This window comes from Tupaia chinensis, unplaced genomic scaffold (genome assembly GCF_000334495.1).
Source record: "Tupaia chinensis unplaced genomic scaffold, TupChi_1.0 Scaffold000085_1, whole genome shotgun sequence".
Lineage (NCBI taxonomy): Eukaryota > Metazoa > Chordata > Mammalia > Scandentia > Tupaiidae > Tupaia > Tupaia belangeri.
In genome coordinates, this window is record NW_006159547.1 from 4209216 (window position 1) to 4232040 (window position 22825).

The following is a 22825-nucleotide window of genomic DNA, read 5'->3' on the forward strand; positions in this document are numbered from 1 at the left end:
TATGACACAAACTCTAATTAGTGGAATAATTGAAGGGACTGTTTATTGGCCATATGTATTTATACTCTGAAACACAGTGAACATTTTGAAGCTATTAGCTGTTCTAAGAAATCAATGCTTTTCTTTTTTAGCTGGCATTTGTGTTTTCCTGATGTTCATTCCATCTTGCAATACCTGTTACTATTACAAAAGAATACGTAGAACTGGAAAGCTTGATGTTCTAATAATCTAGAACATCAATAATATAGACAAGTAATAGTTAAAGATGAGTTAAAATTTGAATATTGTAACAACCAAATTGTGAAATTTTGATTGTTTGGACACTGATATAACACATATAAACAATCTTTCATTTCAAAAATTTTATAAAAGAATTAGAAAAAATTTCAGCACTGTACTTATAGGCTCTGGATTGCTTTTGTTTTCTTTTCAGATAGGAACTTTTGGAGCAGTACACAGTGACATTCACATGGTGGCAGCAAATACTAGCAAAGAGGTTGGCAACTCTCGAGATGGTATTTTCTAAAGAGAACTTAGAATGTCAACATTAGCTCTTAATTTCTAGTTTTTTTTTAACTTACGTGGGTCAAGTTTATTACATATGGACACTATGTTAGTGGTTTAAAAGGAAATGCTGTTGATTGCACGTTTTAGACACAGCTCATGAAATAACTGAGCATTAAAATTTTAATGTAGAAACTGCTTAAACAGTGAAAATAGTGATTCAACTGGTATGTAATTGAAACCCAAATAAAATGGCAAAATGGCATAACCTCCTGTCAAACTGCCTTTAATTATAAGATGCTCTGTATGTATTTCCTCATTTCCTGTCCTTCGGTCATGAGAGTAGCTGAAACAATTGCCACTGTAGGTGTATTCTCAATTGTTCTGCTAACAGCAGTTTTCTTCTGCTGAGACCTGAATCCTTTCTTTGTCCTATCTTCTCTGTGATTAGTTGGCCACACTTTTGAGATCACCAGCTAAAATCTCCATACTTTTTTTAGCACAAAAATGAGAGGATTTTTGTTTGTTTGTTTCGTTTTATTCTGTGAAGCAGACTGGTCAAATATAGTCTTACTCAGGACCTTCATCCCAGCACCATATTTTAATTAGAGTAGCAAATTAGCATAAAATTCAAGCATTTGTTCAGTAACTTTATTCTTATTGTTATTAATATACAACCTGACTTAGGATGCAGCTACCTGAGATAAAAACAAATGCCTCATACACTGAAAAGAACAATTTAACACTGTAAAGTTAAAGGCTATTTTTTCCTTGCCTTTCCATTTAACTCTTACAGCACTTCTGAAGCAGTTTTATTTATCAGAGGTGTGGTAAGTATGACTTTTTAAGTTACAGATTAATTTTCCAATGTTTTAGTTTCCTTGGGGGCATGTCTATTGAAAACTGAAACAAGATTTTTCTGAAGATCGTGAACTTTGTGTCTAGCTATTTGTCACTTTAAACCACCATTTTCTGCTAAGTAGATTTTGCCTCGTATGTCCTGGTGCCCATGAACTCCTCCCTGCTGAGAACCCCCTGGTCCCTATCAATGCACGATGTACAATCATGATGTAATTTTTCTTATACTATTTCAGGCTGCCAGGGCCCTCTCGGGTACCAGCTGCAGGCAACAGCAGCAAGGTCCAGGGAGCGTCTAATTTAAATAGGAGAAGTCAGAGCTTTAACAGCATTGACAAAAACAAGCCTCCAAATTATGCAAATGGAAATGAAAAAGGTAAGTGTTCACCCGTTATGTCCTTATGGTGCATTCTTGACGGGAGTCTCATAAATTACACACTACAGCTAATGTTTGAGCAGTATAGCAGCCTTGAGGGGTGGAACTGTTACCAGCAGAGATTCCTTCTGTGTCCTAACTGCCTGCCCTTGAATTACACTTTTCTGCAAGGCTTTTATTATTTGAGGCACATTTCAAAGAATTTCATTAATTTATTTTAAAGTGGTTAATTATATACCCAATTATGAAATCTGTTCCTCAGAAACAGTTCCTCCCAGAAACAGATAAATACCATTTTCATATGCCATTTCATTTTGATAAAAACGTCTCTTAGAATCATAAAGCTATATTGGATTTGTATGACTTTTTCAACTTTGGTTAACAAAAGTGCCATTAAGTGTTTTCATTCATTGAGGTTGGACCTTCCAAAACTGAGGTGATTCAAATAGATATTTATATGTGAAAGGAGGATGATACAGAAATGTTGGAACCTCAGTTCTCCCTAAACAGACAAATCATGGCTGTTAGTTCTGTTTTCTTGCCATAGTATGTAGTGTAAATATTAAATCACAAATCTTTAGGATGAAAGGACAGTTACCAGATTTCTGTGTTAAAGACATAATGTAAATGAGCTATCTGCCACACAGTTCTCTGTGGTGTTCAAAGTGTGCACTTTACGATGCCTTGATGCCTGTCATTGTGGAGTGGAGGTAACAGGAAAGAGGGTGTGTGGTACAAACGTAAACCATGAGGAAGTCGAGAACATGTGCTGTTGCAGTCATCTGACTGTGTGAGGGACTGGGTGTTCTGCTGGGTTTTGAGGAAGTGCTCTCAGATCAGCAGAACTTCTCTTCATGGTATTGGGCTCTGCATAGAACAAAAATATGTTTAGTTAGTTAACAAAACACTTGGTAAGTTTGGTTTGAATAATTCAATCAAGTATGATTGTTTTTACCAAATCCTTTCAGCTTGGTAAATAATTAGTAACTTTCTTTTATTCAGGCATGAATTAACTCATGAAAAATATCCTAACTAAAGTGAATTTGGACAGACTGTCAATCTCTGAGACAAGCGCAGTATATTTTCATTCTTACAGTATCTCTAGATCTTGAGTTGAATAGAAAAAAAAAAAAAGAAGTGTGCTTTTGGAAGTTAGGAGTTTGTCTTTATAAGATAAAATCTTTTTTAAAAGTTTATTTTTTCCCCCATGAGGGGTGGGGAGTTGGACAGGAACCCTAAACAAAGTCCTCATGATGCGATCCGCCCACAGCCTCAGCCGGCCCACGTCACTGGCATGTGCATGTGTGCTCAGCGTGTACGAGGAGTCGCAGGACACAAAATCAGGACCCTCCCACCTGAGTCCAACATTGTAGAGTGTTGCCTGACTCTATAAAATAAAACCTGGCCCCTATAAAATAAAATATTGAATTGAAGATATTAAGAAATATCACTGAAAACCTATACTTTTCCGGGGCAGAAGAAAAAATGACAGTTCCCTATCAGGAAAAAAAAAAAAAAATTGTGTTTTGTGATTTTTCTCAAAAGTGTCTTAGGTGTTCAGGCTTTTTGTACATCATATACAGTTTATGGGGGAAGCTAGCAGACTTAGAAACAGAGATTTGCTGAATGGACTTCCATTGTGTCCAATTAAGGCACATGCCACCACAATTATATAGAAATTTTGCAGAAAAATACTAATGAGACTTAGAAATCCTTAGTTGAACTAACACTTGGTATCATAATGTATGTGATTTCTATGTCATGTACAAATCTTTAACTTTGTTTCTGGTGTGTAAGAGTAAAACTCTACAGACAGTCTCTCAGTGTATGGGAAGTAACACAAAACTAGAAAGTAGCAACACTCAAAATAACCACCAGGTGGCGATAGAAGACCCATAATCTGGTCTTGATCACACAGATTCCTTGGGAACATGACATTATTTTTAATTCCAACTAATTAAAAATTCTAAAACATTGAAGTATATGATCTCACATTCACAAATATTTATAATACATAAAACACAGACATTAAATGTGTATAAGCTGCCAAGAATGACTTAAGTTTAAATTACATCATATTATAGCAACCTGAAATTTGTTTCACATGAAACATGACATTTGCTAATAAGCGTAGTGTTCAACTTTATGTCAGTATATCCAATGTCAGTGCTTCTAAATTGATCATGTCTCATGTTAGTTTATATTTCAAAAATATTATCTTAAAACATAAGAGCAAATGAAGCAGTAATAAAAATTACATATAAAACAGTTTATAATTTATTGAAAACAAAGATTTTCATTTAGCCTTTTGTCATGAAAATTTATAGTTTTAACATAACTTTTAAAATAAAAGATTACATCTGCAGACAAGTTAATCTTTGTCATAAACTAGTTTGCGTACATACTCAGCCCCCTGGGAGGTGATTTCTCACTGTCACCTCTCTCCCTGGCAAGCTCATGCACCCCCTAGCAAAAACTTAAAAAAATTTTTCATCTGATATCATGTAAATTATATTGAGTTTGAAAAATAAGGTACATGATTTATCATTTTAACCAATGAATTAAGATATCAGTGAACATAGTCATAGATTATCACTTACAGAGAAAGCTAAAATAGAAATTTTTAAGAAGAATGCAATGTCACCTCATCATTCTGTTGAATTAAAATATAGGAACAAATTTCTCAGGATAAATGGCAAAATGAAGATAGAATCATTTATAAAGCATTTCTGTTGAGTATCCTTCAGTTTCTTTTGATGACCTGCCATTCAGAAACTGACAGCGAATAATGCATTTTGACACTAGCATTTATCAATTTGTCCATGTGCCCTGTGAGAATTCTTTAGATAGATACATGCTCTGAAGAAAACCAAATACCTTTTCACTAGAAATCAGATCTTGTGAAAACTAGATCATGGTACATTTGAACATTGACTTTGCATCCCTGAAGCACAGGACCTTAAGAAATCAACCTCATTTTACAAACTCTGTGTAATAAATCCGGAAAGAATGTTAAATGGCTTTATATTATTAGAAATATAAATACCTCTAGCTTTATTTGCAACCTGGTATCTGAATTATGATCTATCAACATGTATAACTTGGCGGAGTTCCTTAGTAGAGAGGTATATTTCCATGTTGCTAAGAAACTTGCCACCAGAGGGACTGTATCATCTTCTTACTGGTTTCCCATGTGATTCTTACTTGTGCCTGTACAATTACTAAAAAGAGATGTCTCTTCTCCTGCATTCTAATGAAGTACTTACTGGTGTAGAAGCTTTTACTTTCATGTACACTCAGTACTCAACACAGAATTAGTAGGATTGATGCCAGCGTTTTAAAACTGTAAGACAATGTGGATTTTGCAGTAGTCAAGAAATTCTTTTGCTCACTGTCAGCTAAAACATAGATATCTAGGCACTAACAGATGGCATAATGGTTATGTCACTGGACTCCCACATAGTAACCAGCAATTCGAGTCCCAGAGCCATTGGTCTAAAACTCACACTGGGTGCCTGTGCATACATGGCCAAGATCCCAAGAGGAGAATGGAGGAGAAGGGATTGTGGCATGGCCAGCCCTCTGGATGGTGATTTCTCATTTTCTGTCTCTCAGTCTCTCTCTGCCCAGTGAGCACACACAGTCTATAGCAAAAATCTCTCTCAAATAAAACAAAAACAAAAACACCACATTGATATCTAGCATTTAAGCACTTTTTCTGTTTTTCAAATTACTCTGAAATTACCACAAAGTCAAAGAACTTTTCAAGGCAGTGCAAGTGTGTTTTGGTTATTACTTTACTGAGTTTTGATCACATGTCTTACTGTGACTGCTTGTTTCTTAATACTCATTGAAGCATAAAATATATAGTAATTATATAAAATATCATTCAATTTCCTAATTTCAAGGCTCTGAGGAATTTTTGTGAGTTAATGATGTATGTAGAGCAGGTGGTATAACTAAATAGACTTGGGCGAACATGGTTGCTTATTTATACATGCACACGTATTAAGGTGTCCACATATTATACATGCCTGTACACAAAGTACGTATGTCATTGGAACGAGATGGTTAATGAAAACGTCTCTAAATTTCTCAACACCCACAAAATGGCACTCAAACACTGGAAATGTACAGTCTGCGCGTGAGCAGGATGGACGGCAGTTCCACAATTCTTGTACCTTTCCATGTTTCTCTTGAGTCATCATACAATTGATGACGGGGACAGTATGATTTTAAATATTTTTGAGAAACTATTTACATGGCAACTACTCAGACTAGTGCAAACCAAACACCCAGCACACAATTCACACATGAGCCTTCTCAATTCAGCCCTGCCTACCAAAATATGATGATAATTATCTTTAAATTCAGTTTCCTAAAATTTTGAAAGTTACTCATTAACTGTCAAGAACTATGGAAGTATGAGCAAAAACCTTTTTGATATGTAAAGTAAATGTTTGTAGGACAATGTGAAAATAAATAAGTGTTAAAAAGTAAATTAAGTATGAAAAATAAAAATAATAAAATTAAAAACTCATAGATAAAACAAATAGAAAAAAACTGATGATGGAGGTGTTCTGTAAATCATCATTTATACCAGACAATGTGGGGAAGTGAAGGAGGATCCCCTTGGTGCAATGGATTCGAATGTTACTTTTTTTTTAACATTTTTAAGTTTTCAAATGCTGGGACCAGCAGATGATGTAATGGTTATGTTGCTGGACTCCCATGTTGTTGACTGTGGTTCAAGTCCCAGACCCAGTGGCTTCATGGCTTCAAACACATACTGGGTGTGTGTGTGTGTATGTGCATGTGTATGTGCCCAAAATCCTGAAAGGAGACTGGAGGGAAAGGGATTGAGGCATAACCATCACCCCTGGGGGTGGGGAGTGACTTCTTGCTTTCTGTCTCCCTAGCAAGCGCACATGCCCTATAGCAAACATCTCTCTAATAAATAAATAAATAAATAAAATATATATACCGTACATACTTTCTCAGACTGATGGCACATTTGGCAGCATGGCACTAAGCTTTATAACTAGCTGAAGCTCCATGGAGAAATGCCCCTCTCTAAGCTTCTCATACGCCTGTTGTGGCTGGCCCACTGACTTCAATGTGTTAATTTTAGAACCATTGTGACAGTCACGTGGCTTTCTGGAGAGATCTACTAGCAGCATTTCTGGCTCTGCAGCCAACATATGGAAAGAAGAGAGAGTTTAAAAAAAAAAAAAAAGCTTCTAAGTTTTTTAAACCTGAGTTGCAATTTTGACTTCGTCTTTCCTAAATTTTAGTATATATGACTAGGGACAAGTTACTTTCTCTTTATATATGTCTCTTTTCTTATTTTTAAACAAGAAATGAAGAAATAATAGTATATTGCAGATTATTATGGGTTAAATGAGATACTATGGATGAGGCACTTAGTAAAGTTCTTGAATAAGTTAATAAGCAATTGATAAACAGTATTATTTAGCCCTTGTGGAGTTGACAAGGGTGTATGTGAAGGTAGAAGAAGGGAAAGAAGGAAACTAAAACTTGCTAGTTGGGGACTAGAGACACAAAAATGGCAGAGTTAGTCATAAAAATAAAAGATCTAAATCCATTTCAGGAGTGCCTTTAAATATGTGCATTAACATATCTGTTTCCCTATTCTGAGACACGTTCATAGTCACAAACTGAATTACCAACATTCAGAAATGCATTATTGGGTCCAGATTGGCATCAATGAGTATATAAATGGCAGCATGTAGAATCCGTGGCTACATCATCTGTAGACACTACACGTATCACCATTTCAGCTGTAGTTGTGTGACTTTGTTTGTGAGAAGTCCGGAGAGATGCTTATTATCCCAGTGTCTTTCTGTGCACGACCTATGATTTGCCCTCTTAATGGAACCTAAGTGCCTTACTGCTGCCATACAGAGGCAGGCTAGGGACAGCTTTAGAGCTGAGTTTGGAAAAGTAGCTTGTATGTGCATACTCATCTGAGAGTGATTTTGTAGCTTTTGCTGTGACCATTGCTGTGGGTTGGCTATGGAGGTCATTATTTAGTGTCCCTCTTGTCTCGTTTTTTGTTGCAATGATGCTGAAATTCCTATTCTGTACTTGAACTTTTATCACAGTCTGTCTAGCTAATGTCCTCAGGTTGTTTGCTCTTTTTTTAATAAGGAACACCTAGTTCATCATCTACTCAAGAGGCATCCTGACTGCTGCTCTCTCCTCTCCAGAGCTCCAGGCACTCAGCAACAGGAATTCCCTGACTCCTTCACCTACTTGCAGACACACACTAAATATGTGGTTCGAGTGATGAAAAAAAGGACACGAGGGAGGCCTGATGGGCTGGTTTTATATTTAGTGATCCTGTGCCACAAATGGTTCAGTATTCCTGTGAACCAGAGCTGGCCAAAGTTCTGAAAATTGAGAGTGAAAAAATGTTCATACTGCATAGCTGTGGAGCATTTAATAAATTTAGCTGAGCTATAAGAAACAACCTTTTTAAAGCTGAAGGTAACCATGTTCATGATCTGTGAATCTGTTCAGCCCTTGATACTCAGAACATGCACTATGACCAGCAGCACTGACATCATCTAGAAGCTTGTTAGAAACGAAAATTCTCAGGGCCCACTACAGACATGCTGAATCAGAAAGCAGAGTGGAACTCTCTGGGGAATCTTATGCATGTTAAAGTTTGAGATCCTCTGCGTTAAACACTTAGTGTTTATAGAGCGTGTAGTCCGGAGTTGCACCATGAGGATCAAATCCTAGCTCCACCACATGCTCCTCTTTAGCTGTCACCATTGAACGAGTGGATTAGGCTCACCAGGGTTTGATTTCTACAAATGTAAATTAGAAATTTAAGTCACTGGGACCAGCGTGGTGGTTAAGGTCCTGGAGTCCCACATAGTCAATCACAGTTTGAGTCCTGGACCTGGTGGTTTGAAAATTATATTGGGTGCTTATGTATGTGTGCCCCAAATCTCAAGAGGAGAATGGAGGAGAAGAGATTGCAATATGACATTCCCCCTGGTGGATGACTTCTCACTTTGTCTCCTTCTCCCTCTGGCAAGCACACATGATCTATGGCAAAAACCTAAAAAGAATTAAAGAAATATAAACCCTTTCTACCTCATTGGGTTGTTGTGAATTAATGCAGTTAAAGAACTTCCAATAAAATGTCAATTAGTGCCATTATATTTGTAATAATTAGCAATATTATTTTCATTGCAGAATAACAAATATCATAAATTTTGAGGTCAATGTAAGAAAATGAGATGAATTTCATATGTTGTTATCCTGTTCTTCTCAACAATATCCCCAGCATAATAAGCTTTGAATTTTTAAAACTATGAGCCTCTCTAATTATGTATCCCAATATATGTATATGAATATGATATGTGTATTTTTTTGGGGGGAGAGGTTTTGCTATAAGGCGCGTGCGCTCGTCAGACAGAGAGAGAGAGAGATAGAAAGCGAGAAATCACCCCTCAGAGGGGATGGCCACACCACAATCCCTACTCCTCCATTCTCCTGTCGGGATCTTGGGCATGCATGCACACGTGCCCGGCGTGAGTTTTAAGTCACCGGGTCTGGGACACAAACGGCAGTCAACTACATGGGAGTCCAACAACATAGCCATTATGCTCACTGCTGGTCCCTGATATGTGTATTTTTGAGTATAAACAGAATTCATTTTCATATAGTTCTCTAACAAAATTCTATAAATGTTCCTCCTGCTTTGAAAGCCACTGCATATTTCTTTCATAATTTTTTTTAATACCAGAGGATATGTGTGCCAAAGAGCAGAGAGATACAGAGACAGTGACAGAGAGTGCAAAAGAGCTCCTCAGTGGGGTGTGGCCATATTACAATCCCCTTTCTGGGATTTCTCCTTCCTATCAGAACCCAGAGAAGTACACATTGTGCCCATTGTGTGTGTTTGAAGAGACAGGGGTCAAGTGCCAATGTCTGTTTGCTGTGTGGTACCTGGCTCCCTCCACACAGGTTTAACCATGGTGTATGGGGCTGGCCCCTATCATCTGTCTTGATCTTATTGTGTGGTCCTCCTCTGATCGCTTGCAGCTCTGATCTTCTCTGCCATTTTCTTTCCCACAAGCTACTCATTTGGCAGTTAATATTGGGCTGTTATTAATGCATGATGCAGTTTTGCATAGAAAAATATATCATGACTTTCCCAATGACCTAATATTTGTCACCTTGTGGTGGTGTTTATATTTTATTGCTATTTTGTTACAGTATTATAATGCATCATCTTGAAGTATCTTAGGTTGAGCCATCCAGTAAATATTAACAGATTGAATACCAAGAGTTCTATGGGAGGTAGGAAATAAATAGCATTGGTTAATATTCCTGAAAAAAAGTAAAGCCATTTATTTTGGATACACTTCAGGAAAACAGTGAGGTCACTGTGTGAAATGTGTGGACAAGTGTGCAATTCACTGAACTTGAGAAAATTTATTTTGTTTGGAGAAAAATTCATACTTCCCAATTAAATCTGGGTATTTGAGATATAATGTTCACGTTATAATCCTATTATAGTCATTGTTTGATAGTGACTGATTTCTTTACTTCTATAACCAAGGAATAATAGTATAATCAATAATTCATTAAACTTATCCTTCCACATTTGAGAAATAGTATAATATTGCTGATAGGCTTACCTTAGAATCTAAGCAAAATTTAGTTCTCAATTTGAGCACCTACACATTATGTAACCTTGGAGAAATTATGTAACCTCTTTGTGCCTCGATTATTATTTTTTTAATGAGCAAAATAGAGGAAATAATGAGAACTTTAAGCTGCTGTTAAGAGGATTAATTGAATAAATAAATGTAATATGCTTAGCTCAATGCTAGCATGTACACAGTATAAAATTATGGATAGTGCAGACAAAGTCTTTGCTTTCATGAAATGTACAGTGCAGTGCAGGAAACAGGCAACTACAGGAGGGTAATAATGTCTACGATGGAGGAATAGTGCACTGTGGAAGAAAGTGGAAAAGTTACCTAACACAGATTGATGCTATGATGGTCAGAGGTAGGAAGGATCGTTCTTTTGTTTTTTTTGGTTTTTTTTTGTTAGAGGAAGTGAGGTCAAACCTGAGATTTTACCAATGAGGAGTAATTAATTTGAAAAAGTATTTGGTACACATGCATACCTGTAGGGAGTTGGGATGCTCTATCTACTTCTAGGGGCCACTCAAGTTATGATGAAAGAGATCTTTCAATAGACTTAAAATAGCAATTACCTATACTTATAACACATATAATAAGCAAAAAAAATTGGAATTCATTCATAGAAAATTAATGTATTAGAATAATTGGAAGTTCAGAAGCTGGTTGGATTTGTCTTGAATCAGCCAATACACCCATTGTTTTTAAAAATAACTTAATGCCTGTTTATAAGTGTAATGAATTTCCATAAACACTGTAAACATGAACTTACAGTTTTACATGAACATTGAAAAAAAGATAAATGTATCATTATGTGCCTTAAAATTTCAATATACCATATAAGCATTTTGACTTTTCAATGAATAACTACATTTTATTTTAGAGTAACAGTCTAATACTGTTAATATTAGTATCAGCTTTTGACAGGTGAAATGAGGAATTATAGAAGTATTCGGTTTTCAGGAAAGTCAGGATGCTTTTCCTTTTTGTTAAGAGAGAGATTTGCTATAGGGTGCTTGCGCTCGCCAGAGAGAGACAGAGAGACAGAAAACAAGAAATCATCCCCCGGGGGATGGCCATGCTACAATTCCTTCTCCTCTATTGTCCTTTGGGATCTTAGGCACATGTGCCTGGCATGAGTTTTGAGTCACTGGGTCCAGGACTTGAACTGCAATCAACTGCATGAGAGTCCATCAATTTAACCATTACACCATCGCTAATCCCACTTATGATGCATGCTACATAGAAAAACAGACAAATATGTCATTACTTTCCAGGCAATCTAATAGCAAGAGTTATAAGTTAATGTTAGGAATGTTGTAAAGTATTTATATGACAAAAGATGTTATTTTTCTTAGCTCTCAAAAAGTACCAATGATACCAATTCATTGGGAAAAAAATATTTAAAATGCATTTGTCCACAACATTATTGTTCATATAAATTTCAGTTTCTAGTATATTATTTAAGAAAGATTTTTTTAAAAAATAAATCTAGGGAGACCAGCAGTTAGCATAATGGCTTGATTCTCAAAATTTAAATTCAACCTTTCTATAGAGATAAATTTAATACATCCATACATAGATCATTCTATTAATGAATTTAATTTTCAGCTACTTAACAATGAAAGAAAAAGTTAAAGTAGAACATAAAAAAAATCTGAAAACAGGGACTAGCAGAAGGTATAATGGCTGGACTCCCATGTAATCAACCGCAGTTTGAGTCCTGGACCTGGTGGCTTAAACTCGTGCCAGCCATGTGTGCATGCAAGCCCAAGATCCCAAGAGGAGAATGGAGGAGGAGGGATTGCTGTGTGGCCATCCCCCCTGGGGGGTGATTTCTCACTTTCTGTCTCTCTTTTTGGTGAGCACATGTGTCCTATAGCAAAAACCTCTCCAAATCAATCAATCAATCAATCTAGGTACCAGCAGATGGCATAATGGTTACATCACTGGACTCCCATGTAGTTGAATGCAATTCGAGTCCCAGACCTGGCTGCTTAAATTCATGATGGGTGTGTATGCATGCATGCCCAAAATTCCAAGAGGAGAATAGAGGAGAAGGGATTGTGGCATGTCCGTCCTCCCTAGGAGTGATTTCTCACTGTCTATCTCTCTGGCTCTCTGTGTTTCTCCAGCAAGCACATGCACTCTATAGTAAAACTCTCTCTCTAAAAAAGGAGTAATAATAAATAAATAAAGGAAGCTAGAGACCAGCAGATCGCCTAGTGGTTAAGGCACTGGACTCCCAAATGGCTGACTGTGGTTTGAGTCCTGGACCTGACAGCTTGCTTTTTCACTTTCTCACTCTCTGTCTCTCTGTCTCTGTCTCTATCTCTCTCTCTGGTGAGAACATGTGCCTTGTAGCACATTTAAAATTATCATCATAATAGATAAAGTTAAATAAATAATTCTTTAAAAAGTCAAATAAAATAAAGCTGCCTAACTTATACAAAAATTCAACTGACATGTTGACCTTTTTCCCTAACTCTAGCTTGTTAACTTGTTCTTTCCTTTGGGTGTATGTCAAGTTCCTATTCTGAAAACTGAATAAGACTAGTACTAGCTACCAATTGGCTTGATGCATATTGTTTATCATATTCTTTCACTTCTTCTAAGAAAACATTTAAAAATAAAAGTATTATACTTTTACATTAATGAGCTCTAATTTCTAAGTATTGTGAAAAGGATATTCTTTATAAAATATTTTAATTGAGGGTTTTATCAAAAACAACTTCGCATCTTTTTGCCAGTACCTCATATGTTAGTAATACCAAATTAAATAATTAATCTCTCTCACCCACCAAAGAAAGATGAAAGAGAGAGGCATTTATGGTTGATGAAACTTAAGTTAAATGACTTGACCAAATTATATAGTTCCCAAATAAAAACATTTGAACTGAGGTCTTTCAACTCTAAGCTCAGTTCTTTTTTTTTAATTATATACCATGTTATATTTACTTACTTTTTCATTTTTAAAAAATAAAATGTATAATCAAGCATTATTCAACATTGGCACAGTCACCTAAAAACTCACCTGGTAATGTGAATTCTTTGTGGACAGAAGCAAACACTAGTGTGCTGTAATGTATTTATTTGACAAAATAATTTATTTTCCTTAGCTCTCAAAAAGTACCTTGATTTTCTTTTCAAATTTAATATTTTCTCAGATCACTACAGGAAGTTGTAGGTGAGATGGTTAAGGGCACAGTTTATAAAATCAGTATAAATCCAGCTGTATGACCTTGAAGAGTTGGACTCCCTTGACCTCAGTTGCTTTATCTGTAAAACTGATATGATTAAATCAATACATACTTTGTAGGACTGTTATAAAAATAGACAGATAGAGATACCTTTGTTAGTAGATTATCCGACCCATTGAAGCATGTATTTCAATGATCATCTTACACACATAACAATGAATAAAGCTAACAAAAATATAAATCATAATTTATAAGCATATTTATTCAGAAAACAACTAGTTGAGCTCCCAATAGTTAAAGCAAATTTTCAATATTCATTATACAACATATATTTTATAAGGCAATGTAGAATACCCATTAATTGGTATGAACTGAAGTGACAGAAAAAAAATACAGAAAATTGCTTAGGGGAGAGATAGTGTTTTATTTAACACTTGCTAGTCTTTAAGCATATTTGACTAGCAAAATTCATTTGGGTAAAAGTAATTTCAGAAGCACAAAGGGCATTTATTTTTAAGTCAATGCCTCTTAGACACTGCATTTTTTTTTTTTTTTTGGAGAGATTTTTGCTATAGGGCGCGTGCGCTCGCCAGACAGACAGAGAGAGACATAGAGACAGAAAGCGAGAAGTCACCCCCCAGGGGGGATGGTCACGCCACAATCCCTTCTCCTCCATTCTCCTCTCGGGATCTTGGGCACGCACACACACGCGCCCAGCGTGAGTTTTAAGCCACCGGGTCCAGGATGCGAACCGCGGTCGACTACGTGGGAGTCCAGCGACATAGCCATTACGCTAACTGCTGGTTCCCTAGACACTGCATTTTTGATCTGTAGTAAAACAAACAAACAAACAAACAAACAAACTACATCACGGAACTGATCGATGTCACCTACCAAGTCTCTTTTCAGTTCAGAAGAGAGAGGTTTCCATTGTCTATTTAGGAAGTACCCAGTGCTGTGATATAAATGAACAAACTAATTGACCTTTTTTTATCTTTCTTTTGTTCTTGACCATGTCCAGATTCCTCCAAAGGACCTCAACCATCATCAGGTGTCAATGGTAACACACAGCCTTCCAGCACTGCAGGACAGCCCCCTGCCTCTGCCATCCCTTCTCCTAGCACCAGCAAGCCCTGGCGCAGCAAGTCCATGAATGTCAAACACAGTGCCACCTCTACTATGCTGACTATAAAGCAGTCGAGTCCAGCCACCTCTCCCACACCATCTTCAGACAGACTAAAGCCACCTGTCTCAGAAGGAGTCAAAACTGCTCCCTCAGGACAGAAATCTATGCTTGAAAAATTTAAGCTGGTCAATGCCCGGACTGCTTTACGTCCCCCACAGCCTCCCAGTTCAGGACCGAATGATGGTGGGAAGGACGATGATGCCTTTTCTGAATCGGGTGAAATAGAAGGTTTTAATAGTGGTCTGAATAGTGGTGGCTCAACAAATAGCAGTCCCAAAGTGTCACCTAAATTGGCCCCTCCAAAAGCTGGAAGCAAAAATCTCAGCAATAAAAAGTCTTTGCTACAGCCAAAGGAAAAAGAGGAAAAGAACAGGGACAAAAACAAAGTTTGCACTGAAAAACTGGTCAAAGAAGAGAAGGATCAGATGGTGGAGACAGCTCCAAAAAAGACCTCTAAAATTGCAAGCTTGATCCCCAAGGGCAGCAAGACAACAGCAGCCAAGAAGGAAAGCCTAATTCCATCTTCCAGTGGGATTCCAAAACCAGGGTCAAAGGTCCCAACTGCAAAGCAAACCATTTCAGCAGGCAACACAGCAAACAAGGAATCTGAAAAATTCAGGACTACCAAGGGAAGCCCTTCCCAGTCCATACCTAAGCCCATACCCACTGAGAAAGCAAGCACATCCAACTGTCCTGCACCTTTGGAAGGAAGGGAAGCTAGCCAAGCCTCTCCCTCCAGTTCCTGTACCATCCCAGTGGCACAAAGCAGTGGGCAGAGTGCAGGAAATGGTGCTGTCCACCTCCCCCAGCAGCAGCAGCACAGTCACCCCAACACTGCCACAGTGGCTCCATTCATTTATAGGTAAGGCGGTCTCTCTTCATCTCTTCTTTACAGGCCTCCACACTTGGAAGTATATAATGAAGGCCACTGGATGGGTGGTGATTTTATGAGGAGGCTTCAACAAGTGTTTGGAAAAGTGGAATTAAAGTACAAGTTTATTTCAATGTGGAGAATTTAAATCCATGTATAGTTCTTAGTAATATACAGAAATTATCTTTCTGGTGATTTTTTAGAGACCTCACATACATTGATTTTGGATTGATATTTCATTCTGAAGATGGAGGCCTGAGTCTAATATTCTAAGATTCTTAGTCTGAGAAAACTCTCCAATATAATCTTGTTCCATCTACTCTCTTTTTCCTTTTCTCTCTGAGATATTTGAGCCCTTTGAAAGTTAACTTACTTTTTCTCAAAGGCAAGATAAAAACCAAATGTTCTCCTGTGTTTATTACTATTGGGATGCTGGGAAAGCCATTTTTGCATAGAAAAACAGAAAAGTACTTCATGACTTTCCAGACAGCCTTCTATTATTGTACAAATATTAATCTTTTTAAATAATTCTCACTGGCTGGGTCTGTAGCCTGCTAGTTGAGGGAGCTAGAGCCCACATGGCAGACCACAGTTCAAATCCTGGTCCAATGACTTGAAAAATATACTGGGCACATGTGAATGCATTCCCCCAAAATTCCAATAGGATGGAAAATCGGAGGAGGAGGGATTGTGGCATGAGCACACTCCATTGCTTTCTCGCTCTCTCTGTCTCTGTCTGGTGATTGAATGTATGCATCCTCTGGCAATTAAAAAAATTCAATTTTATAGCATTTCCAGATAATAATTTTGTGACCCTTGGGAGAAAGTATATCATAATGGTTTATTAAAAGGGCAGATTTTAGAGTCAAAGATATACAGATATGAATTGAATTTCCAGCTCTGCCACTTACCAGCTGTATGACTGTGAGCAAATTACTTCAGATATCTTCATCTCATTTTCTTCAGTTGTTAAATAGGAATTATAGTCCATTCTGTAGTATTGGGAATACTAAAAGAGATGATGTATATTGTATGTTTACTACATATCCTGGCATGTTATAAAAGTTTAGTTAAGTTTTTAAGACATTACTTTCTCAATGTAACTTATATATTAAGTTCCTACAGACAGGCTTATGTTTCTAGGTTAAAAAAAAAATTACCTATGTAATTAGTACACTTGTACTTTGCTTTTACATGGTACTTACTATTTTACTTATTTTTTATGTATTAAAATACACAGTATGTCCTATATAAGTTTGTGTCCTACCACACAGTTATAAAAATAGCACACTTCGCTTGTTCTGATTTAATTGTTTAGAAATATGTCTGTCATGCTGTGTCTCCAGTTTTGTTCACTGCCTGTTAGTAATGTCTGCCTTTTTGTCATCCTGCAAAGTGGTAAGTCTAACAGAAAGGAAGTTCTGTGAATAGGAAACAGAGATTTACTTTAATTAAGAAAGAATGGAGACTATATATATATTGGCTTGAAAAAACACACTGGGCATATATGCGTGTGTCCCCAAAATCGTGAAAGGAGGAAAAAATGGAGGAGAAGGAATTATGGCATGATCATTTCCCATGGGGATTGTTTTCTCACTCCCCCTCATCCCCCATCTCTCTCTAGTTAGTGCATGTGTCCTCTGGCAAATTAAAAAGAGAAAGAGAGAGAGGAGAGTGAGAGTAGCTACCTTGATTATTGCTTTAAAGATTAAAAGAAATAGGGACCAGCAGTTAGCGTAATGACTATATCTCTGGACACCCACATAGTCGACCGCGGTTCGTGTCCCAGATCCGGTGGCTTAAAACTCACACTGGGCGTGTGTGCGTGCGTGTCCAAGATCCCAAGAGGAGAATGGAGGAGAAGGGATTGCAGCGTGGCCATCCCCCCTGGGGCGTGATTTCTCGCTTTCTGTCTCTCTGTCTCTCTCTGGTGAGCGCACGCACCCTATAGCAAAAACCTCTCCAAAAAAAAAAAAAGATTAAAAGAAATAATTTAGTATATAGTTTTTAGCACACATTCAGATTAGATAAGACATAAATATCAGTAATTATTTTTATTATTATCAATAATGAAAGGTAGTTAAAAGTAAATAAAGCCATCTAATAAGAAAATTTCACATCACACTCTATATATGAGTCAGTTCATCTATTTACTAATTGTACGGTTGTGTGTATGTGCATGTGTGCATGTGGTGTTTTAGACTGGGTCTTACCCTGTCATGCTCCTCCTGCCTCAACCTCCCACAGAGCCCTGTTTCTGAGGGTAGGTTAAGAATGACACTTGGGCTTCCCATGTGCCCTCAACCTGTGGAGCAGCAACTTTAATGGCTAGGCCAAAATGTATGACTTTTAAAAATAAAGTAAATAATTGCAACAATTTGCTTTCCTTGAATAAAAATACCTCAGCACTTTTTTTCTGGGGCATTGGGACTCAGCAAAACAAAATTATAATTATTACATTTAAGCTCTTGGGTCACCTAAGTTAAGTCTTGGTATCCTGACTTCAGTAGTAATAATTCATTTAAAGCCTTTGAATTTGGATCAGATGGGAGCCTGCAGCTCTTTATGATTCCAGGGTCTCTGTCTGAAAAAGCAGAATTTTAATGTCAGAATGATAGTCCACATTTGAAAAACCTAAGGAAAATTAGAAGGTTCTAAATATGTCATACTCAGCACACTTGTGGATCTCAAATACATTTTGTGAAAACATCATTCATTTAAAAAAATTACAAATGAATTTCAAAGGAAAGTACCAGTGTATAGTAGACCTGCCAATCTTGCAGGCTGCTTTCCATAGTAGCAAAATGATTTTCCACTAATTTTTCAATAAACTATCTGTGTATAAAAATTTAGTAGTTTTCATTTAAAAGTGTAACTTTTCTAGGACCAGCAGGTGGTGTGATGGTTAAGGTGCTGGACACTCCCACATGGCCGACCAGGGTTCGAGTCCTGAATCTGGTGGCTTGCTTTCTCACTTTCTCTCTCTCTCACTCTCACCCTCTGTCTCTCTCTGGTCAAATTAAAAATAAAATAAATAATTATTAAAAAAAATAAATAAATGTGACTTTTTAAATGTTATTTATTTCTTACATGAGCAAGAGAGAGAGAGAGATGACAGACAGCACCCCTAACAGAGTCCTGACACCACAATCCACCCATTTCATTGAGCCCTGATTATGGGACATGTCTGCCCACTGTACTCTGGGAGATCTCTAGACGTGAACCATAACCTACCAATGTGGGTCACTGGACATGAACCCATAACCTTCCTGTGTGAGTCATTCTCACATTCCACTGTGTTTGATTGCCTCCTGTAAAGGTAACTTTTAACTATTATAAAGAGGAAATAGCACAGCTTAGAAGTGTATGTGTGGGTCAGCAATATGACCCTGACCTATTTTCTATCTTCTTTGAGTTTCTGTTTGCCTTCTTAAACATAAAGACTATAGGGACTAGCAGATGGCATGGTGGTTAAAGTGCTAGAATCTCACATGGTTGACTTTGGTTTGAGTCCTGGACCTGACAGCCTGAAACTCACACTGGAAGCGTGGACATGTGAGCCCAAAGTCCCAGGATCAGAATGGAGAAGGGCTTGTGGTAAGGCCATTCCCACTGTGGGGTGATTTCTCACTTTCCCTCTCACTGTCTCTGTCTGTCTCTCTCCAGAGTGTTTACACACCCTATGGCAAAAAAAAAAAAAAAAAAAAAGATGATTATAAAAGGTATAATATGAGCAAATTGCTAAGACTGCAGGCTGTGGGATCAGTCTTACTCTGCCATTGTACTGAAGCAATGTCTTGTGGTGGTTGAGGTGATAGCCCTGGGGTCATGTTGCCAGGGTGGGATCTTGATGCCACCACTGGAAAGGCATATGACCATAGGTTGTATATTAAAGAATCTGAACCACAATTTCTAATCTCTAAAATGATGATAATAATAGGGCCTATTCTACAAGGCTATATTGAGGATTGAGTTGATCTTTTTGCAAAGCACACAGCTGTATCTAGCACATAGTAAACAGCCTTCCCCAGATGCCATTTTCTTATCCTATGAAGTGCAGTTCATAAGGAATACTTACTGCACTAGGCAATGATGTGGTGGTTAAGGGGCTGGATCCCACATGTCTGTGTAATATGCATCCAGGATTCTGTATTTTGAAAAATGCACTGGGTGCATATGCATGTGTCCCAACCACCCCAAAAGGAGGGATAGATCAAGGAGAAGAGATTATAGTGTGACTGTTCCCCAAGGGGAGTGTTGTCCAACTTACTCCACCCCTCTTGTCTCACTCAGGTGAGCATATGCCCCCTCTGGCAAATTAAAAAAAAAAAAGAGAGTGAGAGAGAGAATATCTATCTTGATTCATTATTTAAAATTTTAAAAGAAATAATCCTATGCATAGTTGATAGCACAGAGTCAGATTAGATGAATGACATAAATATCAGTAAATATTTTTATTTATAATAATATTAGGTAGTTAAAAGTAAATAAAACTAGGGTCAGCAGGTGGTGTGGTGATTAAGGTGCTGGACTCCCACATGGTAGACCACGGTTTGAGTCTATGACCTGGTGGTTTTAAAATTATATATACATGTGTGTGTGTGTGTGTGTGTGTGTGTGTGTGTGCGTGTAAATGTGTTTTAAAAAATGCAGATATAGATTTTTTTAAGATAAATAACCTTTATATAATAGGAAAATTGAGAGCTTTTTTTTTCTTTTTTCATCCTACTTCTAGGTCTTGCTAAGTTAATAATTAATTCTTCTGAGATTCTTATATATGCTTTCTAATACTCTTTCTTGCAAATTGAATGTTCAGAGTCCTATAAATACAATGTTGGGTTTTGGACATTGAATTTCATAGTGGTCATTATCCATTTAATGAGTTGATACAACAAGATCCAAAGGTGAAGGATTTAAGAAAGGATTTTTTTAATAATTATTTATTTTATTTTTTTTATTTATTCATTCATTTATTTTTTTAATTTGACCAGAGAGAGACAGAGGGTGAGAGTGAGAGAGAGAGGAAGTGAGAAAGCAAGCCACCAGATTCAGGACTCAAACCTGTCGGCCATGTGGGAGTGTCCAGTGCCTTAACCACCATGCCACCTGCTGGTACCAAGAAAGGATTTTAATTTAACATAAGATGCTCCCAATAATTAGAGCTATCTGAAATTGGATTAAGATGACTTTTTAAGTGGAAAGGTGACTACTAGTTGTACTTAAATAAATAAAATGACCAGTTGCCATAATTTAGGTGAAGGAAAATCACCAATTCTTTCCTATTTATATACTGATCATTCATTCCACAAATACATTGTAACAGGGGATAGAAAGGTTAAAAAAAAAAAATCTCTGCCCTATGGGAGCTCAGTCTATTGAAAAAAAAATGACATGAATATAGTAAGTATATTAAATCATTGCTGTTATAAAAATACATGTATTTTTACATATAGAGTTCGTGTCAAAGAAGAAAATTTTAAAGCCTTCCATAATGGTGGAGTCAATTGCCTTACAGAGAAGTTAAGATTAGAGGGAAGACTTATAAGGATGAGTTATGAGTCAGATGAAAAGGATGTGGCTTGAATCAGGAGAGGGGGAGTAGAAATGGAAGGAAAATCTTATTGACAGTATGTTTTGAGACAAGAGTTGGTAGGACCAGCTGAGAATCAGATCTGTGTGTGTGTGGGGAGGGGTGGGGGGGTTGGGGAGGGGCAGTGACTAGATAAAAAATAAAAGAATAGAATATGAATTGTTCTTCTTTAGTCTCATTTATGTAGTCACAAAATCTGTCCTCTAGTCTCAGTAGCATAGAACATCACAATTTGCCTATTGTTTTGTATTATGATAGTATTTCCAAATTGCAAAATATTAGGACCATCAAGTGACATAGTCTGGATAAAGCACTGGATTCCACATGGCTAGCTGCACAGTTAGATCCTGGACCTGACAACTTGAAAATCACTGGGATCAGCAGCTGGTGTAGTGGTTAAGGAACTGGACTCCCATGTGGCAGACCAGGGTTTGAGTCCCAGACTTGGCAATTTCAAACATACTGGGCACATGTACACAGATGCCCAAAATCCCAAGAAAAGAATGGAGGAGAAAGATTGCAACATGGCCAGCACCCCTGGAAGGGGGAAGTGATTTCTCCATTTCTGTCTCTCTTTCTCTCCAACAGGCAGACACACCCTATAGCAAAAATCTCTCTGAAAAAAAAAAAAAGAGAAAAGAAAATCACACTGGGCACATGAGTGTCCATGTACAAACTCCTGAGAGAAAGGAGGAAAAAGGATTGAAGTATTACCAACCCCTTATGAACTTGTACTTATTTATATTTTTAAAGTTTGCTAGAATACACATGTCCTTACCAGAGAAAGATGAAGAAAAACAGAGAAATAGGATAGTAAGAATGCAACCCTCTTAGATAATGGTCATATTACAATCCCTTCTCCTCCATCTCTCCTTCCTTTTGGGATTTTTGGGCAGCATGCACATGCAACTGGCTTGTTTTTCATTCCACTGATCTGAGACTTCAACTGTACAATCAGCCTGGTGGGATCCAGTTGCCTTAACCATCATGCCATGGCCTGGCCCTTACTTTCATTTTTTTTTTTTAATTTTGTAGTTTCTTCATACAAAATTTCAATTCATGAAATAGTTCATTAGATTTTCCTTTTACTTAAAAAAAACCTGAAGCATCTTACATAATCGATGAGGCCCTATTTATTCTAACCCTCTATCTAACCCTCAAGCCATACTCACATCATGCTCTACTCCAGTATCCTAACCCTTGTTCTATTTCTCAATGAAACAAATCTTCCTGCTGTCAGGACTTTGTCATAGATGTTCTCTTTCAGTAATGGCTGTACCAGATCACTGGAAGTCCCATGTTGTCATTAAGTTATTGCTTACATGCTATTTCTTTATAGAAGCCATCTCCCACCATCCAGCCCAAGAGAGCCTTAATGTCCTTTGTCAGAATTGCATATCATCTTCTTGTATTGTGTTCATAGAGTTTATTGTGGTCTGCAATTTTCTTGTTTACTTTATTAACTAGTGTGATTTCAGTCACTTTTTCCTGTAGTATTAGTTCATTGAGAGCCAGAATCTTGTCTTTATCTTTTTAAAATTACTTCA

General features: G+C 37.2%; 1 protein-coding gene across 1 annotated transcript in view; it reads left to right on the forward strand.

Moving 5' to 3' along the window:
• The window catches only part of NAV3 (neuron navigator 3), a 688714-nt gene that overhangs the window by 448376 nt on the left and 217513 nt on the right, over window positions 1-22825 (forward strand). The window contains 2 exon segments of the mRNA XM_014585711.2: window positions 1599-1738; window positions 14653-15679. Coding sequence (XP_014441197.1) covers window positions 1599-1738; window positions 14653-15679 — 1167 coding nt within the window.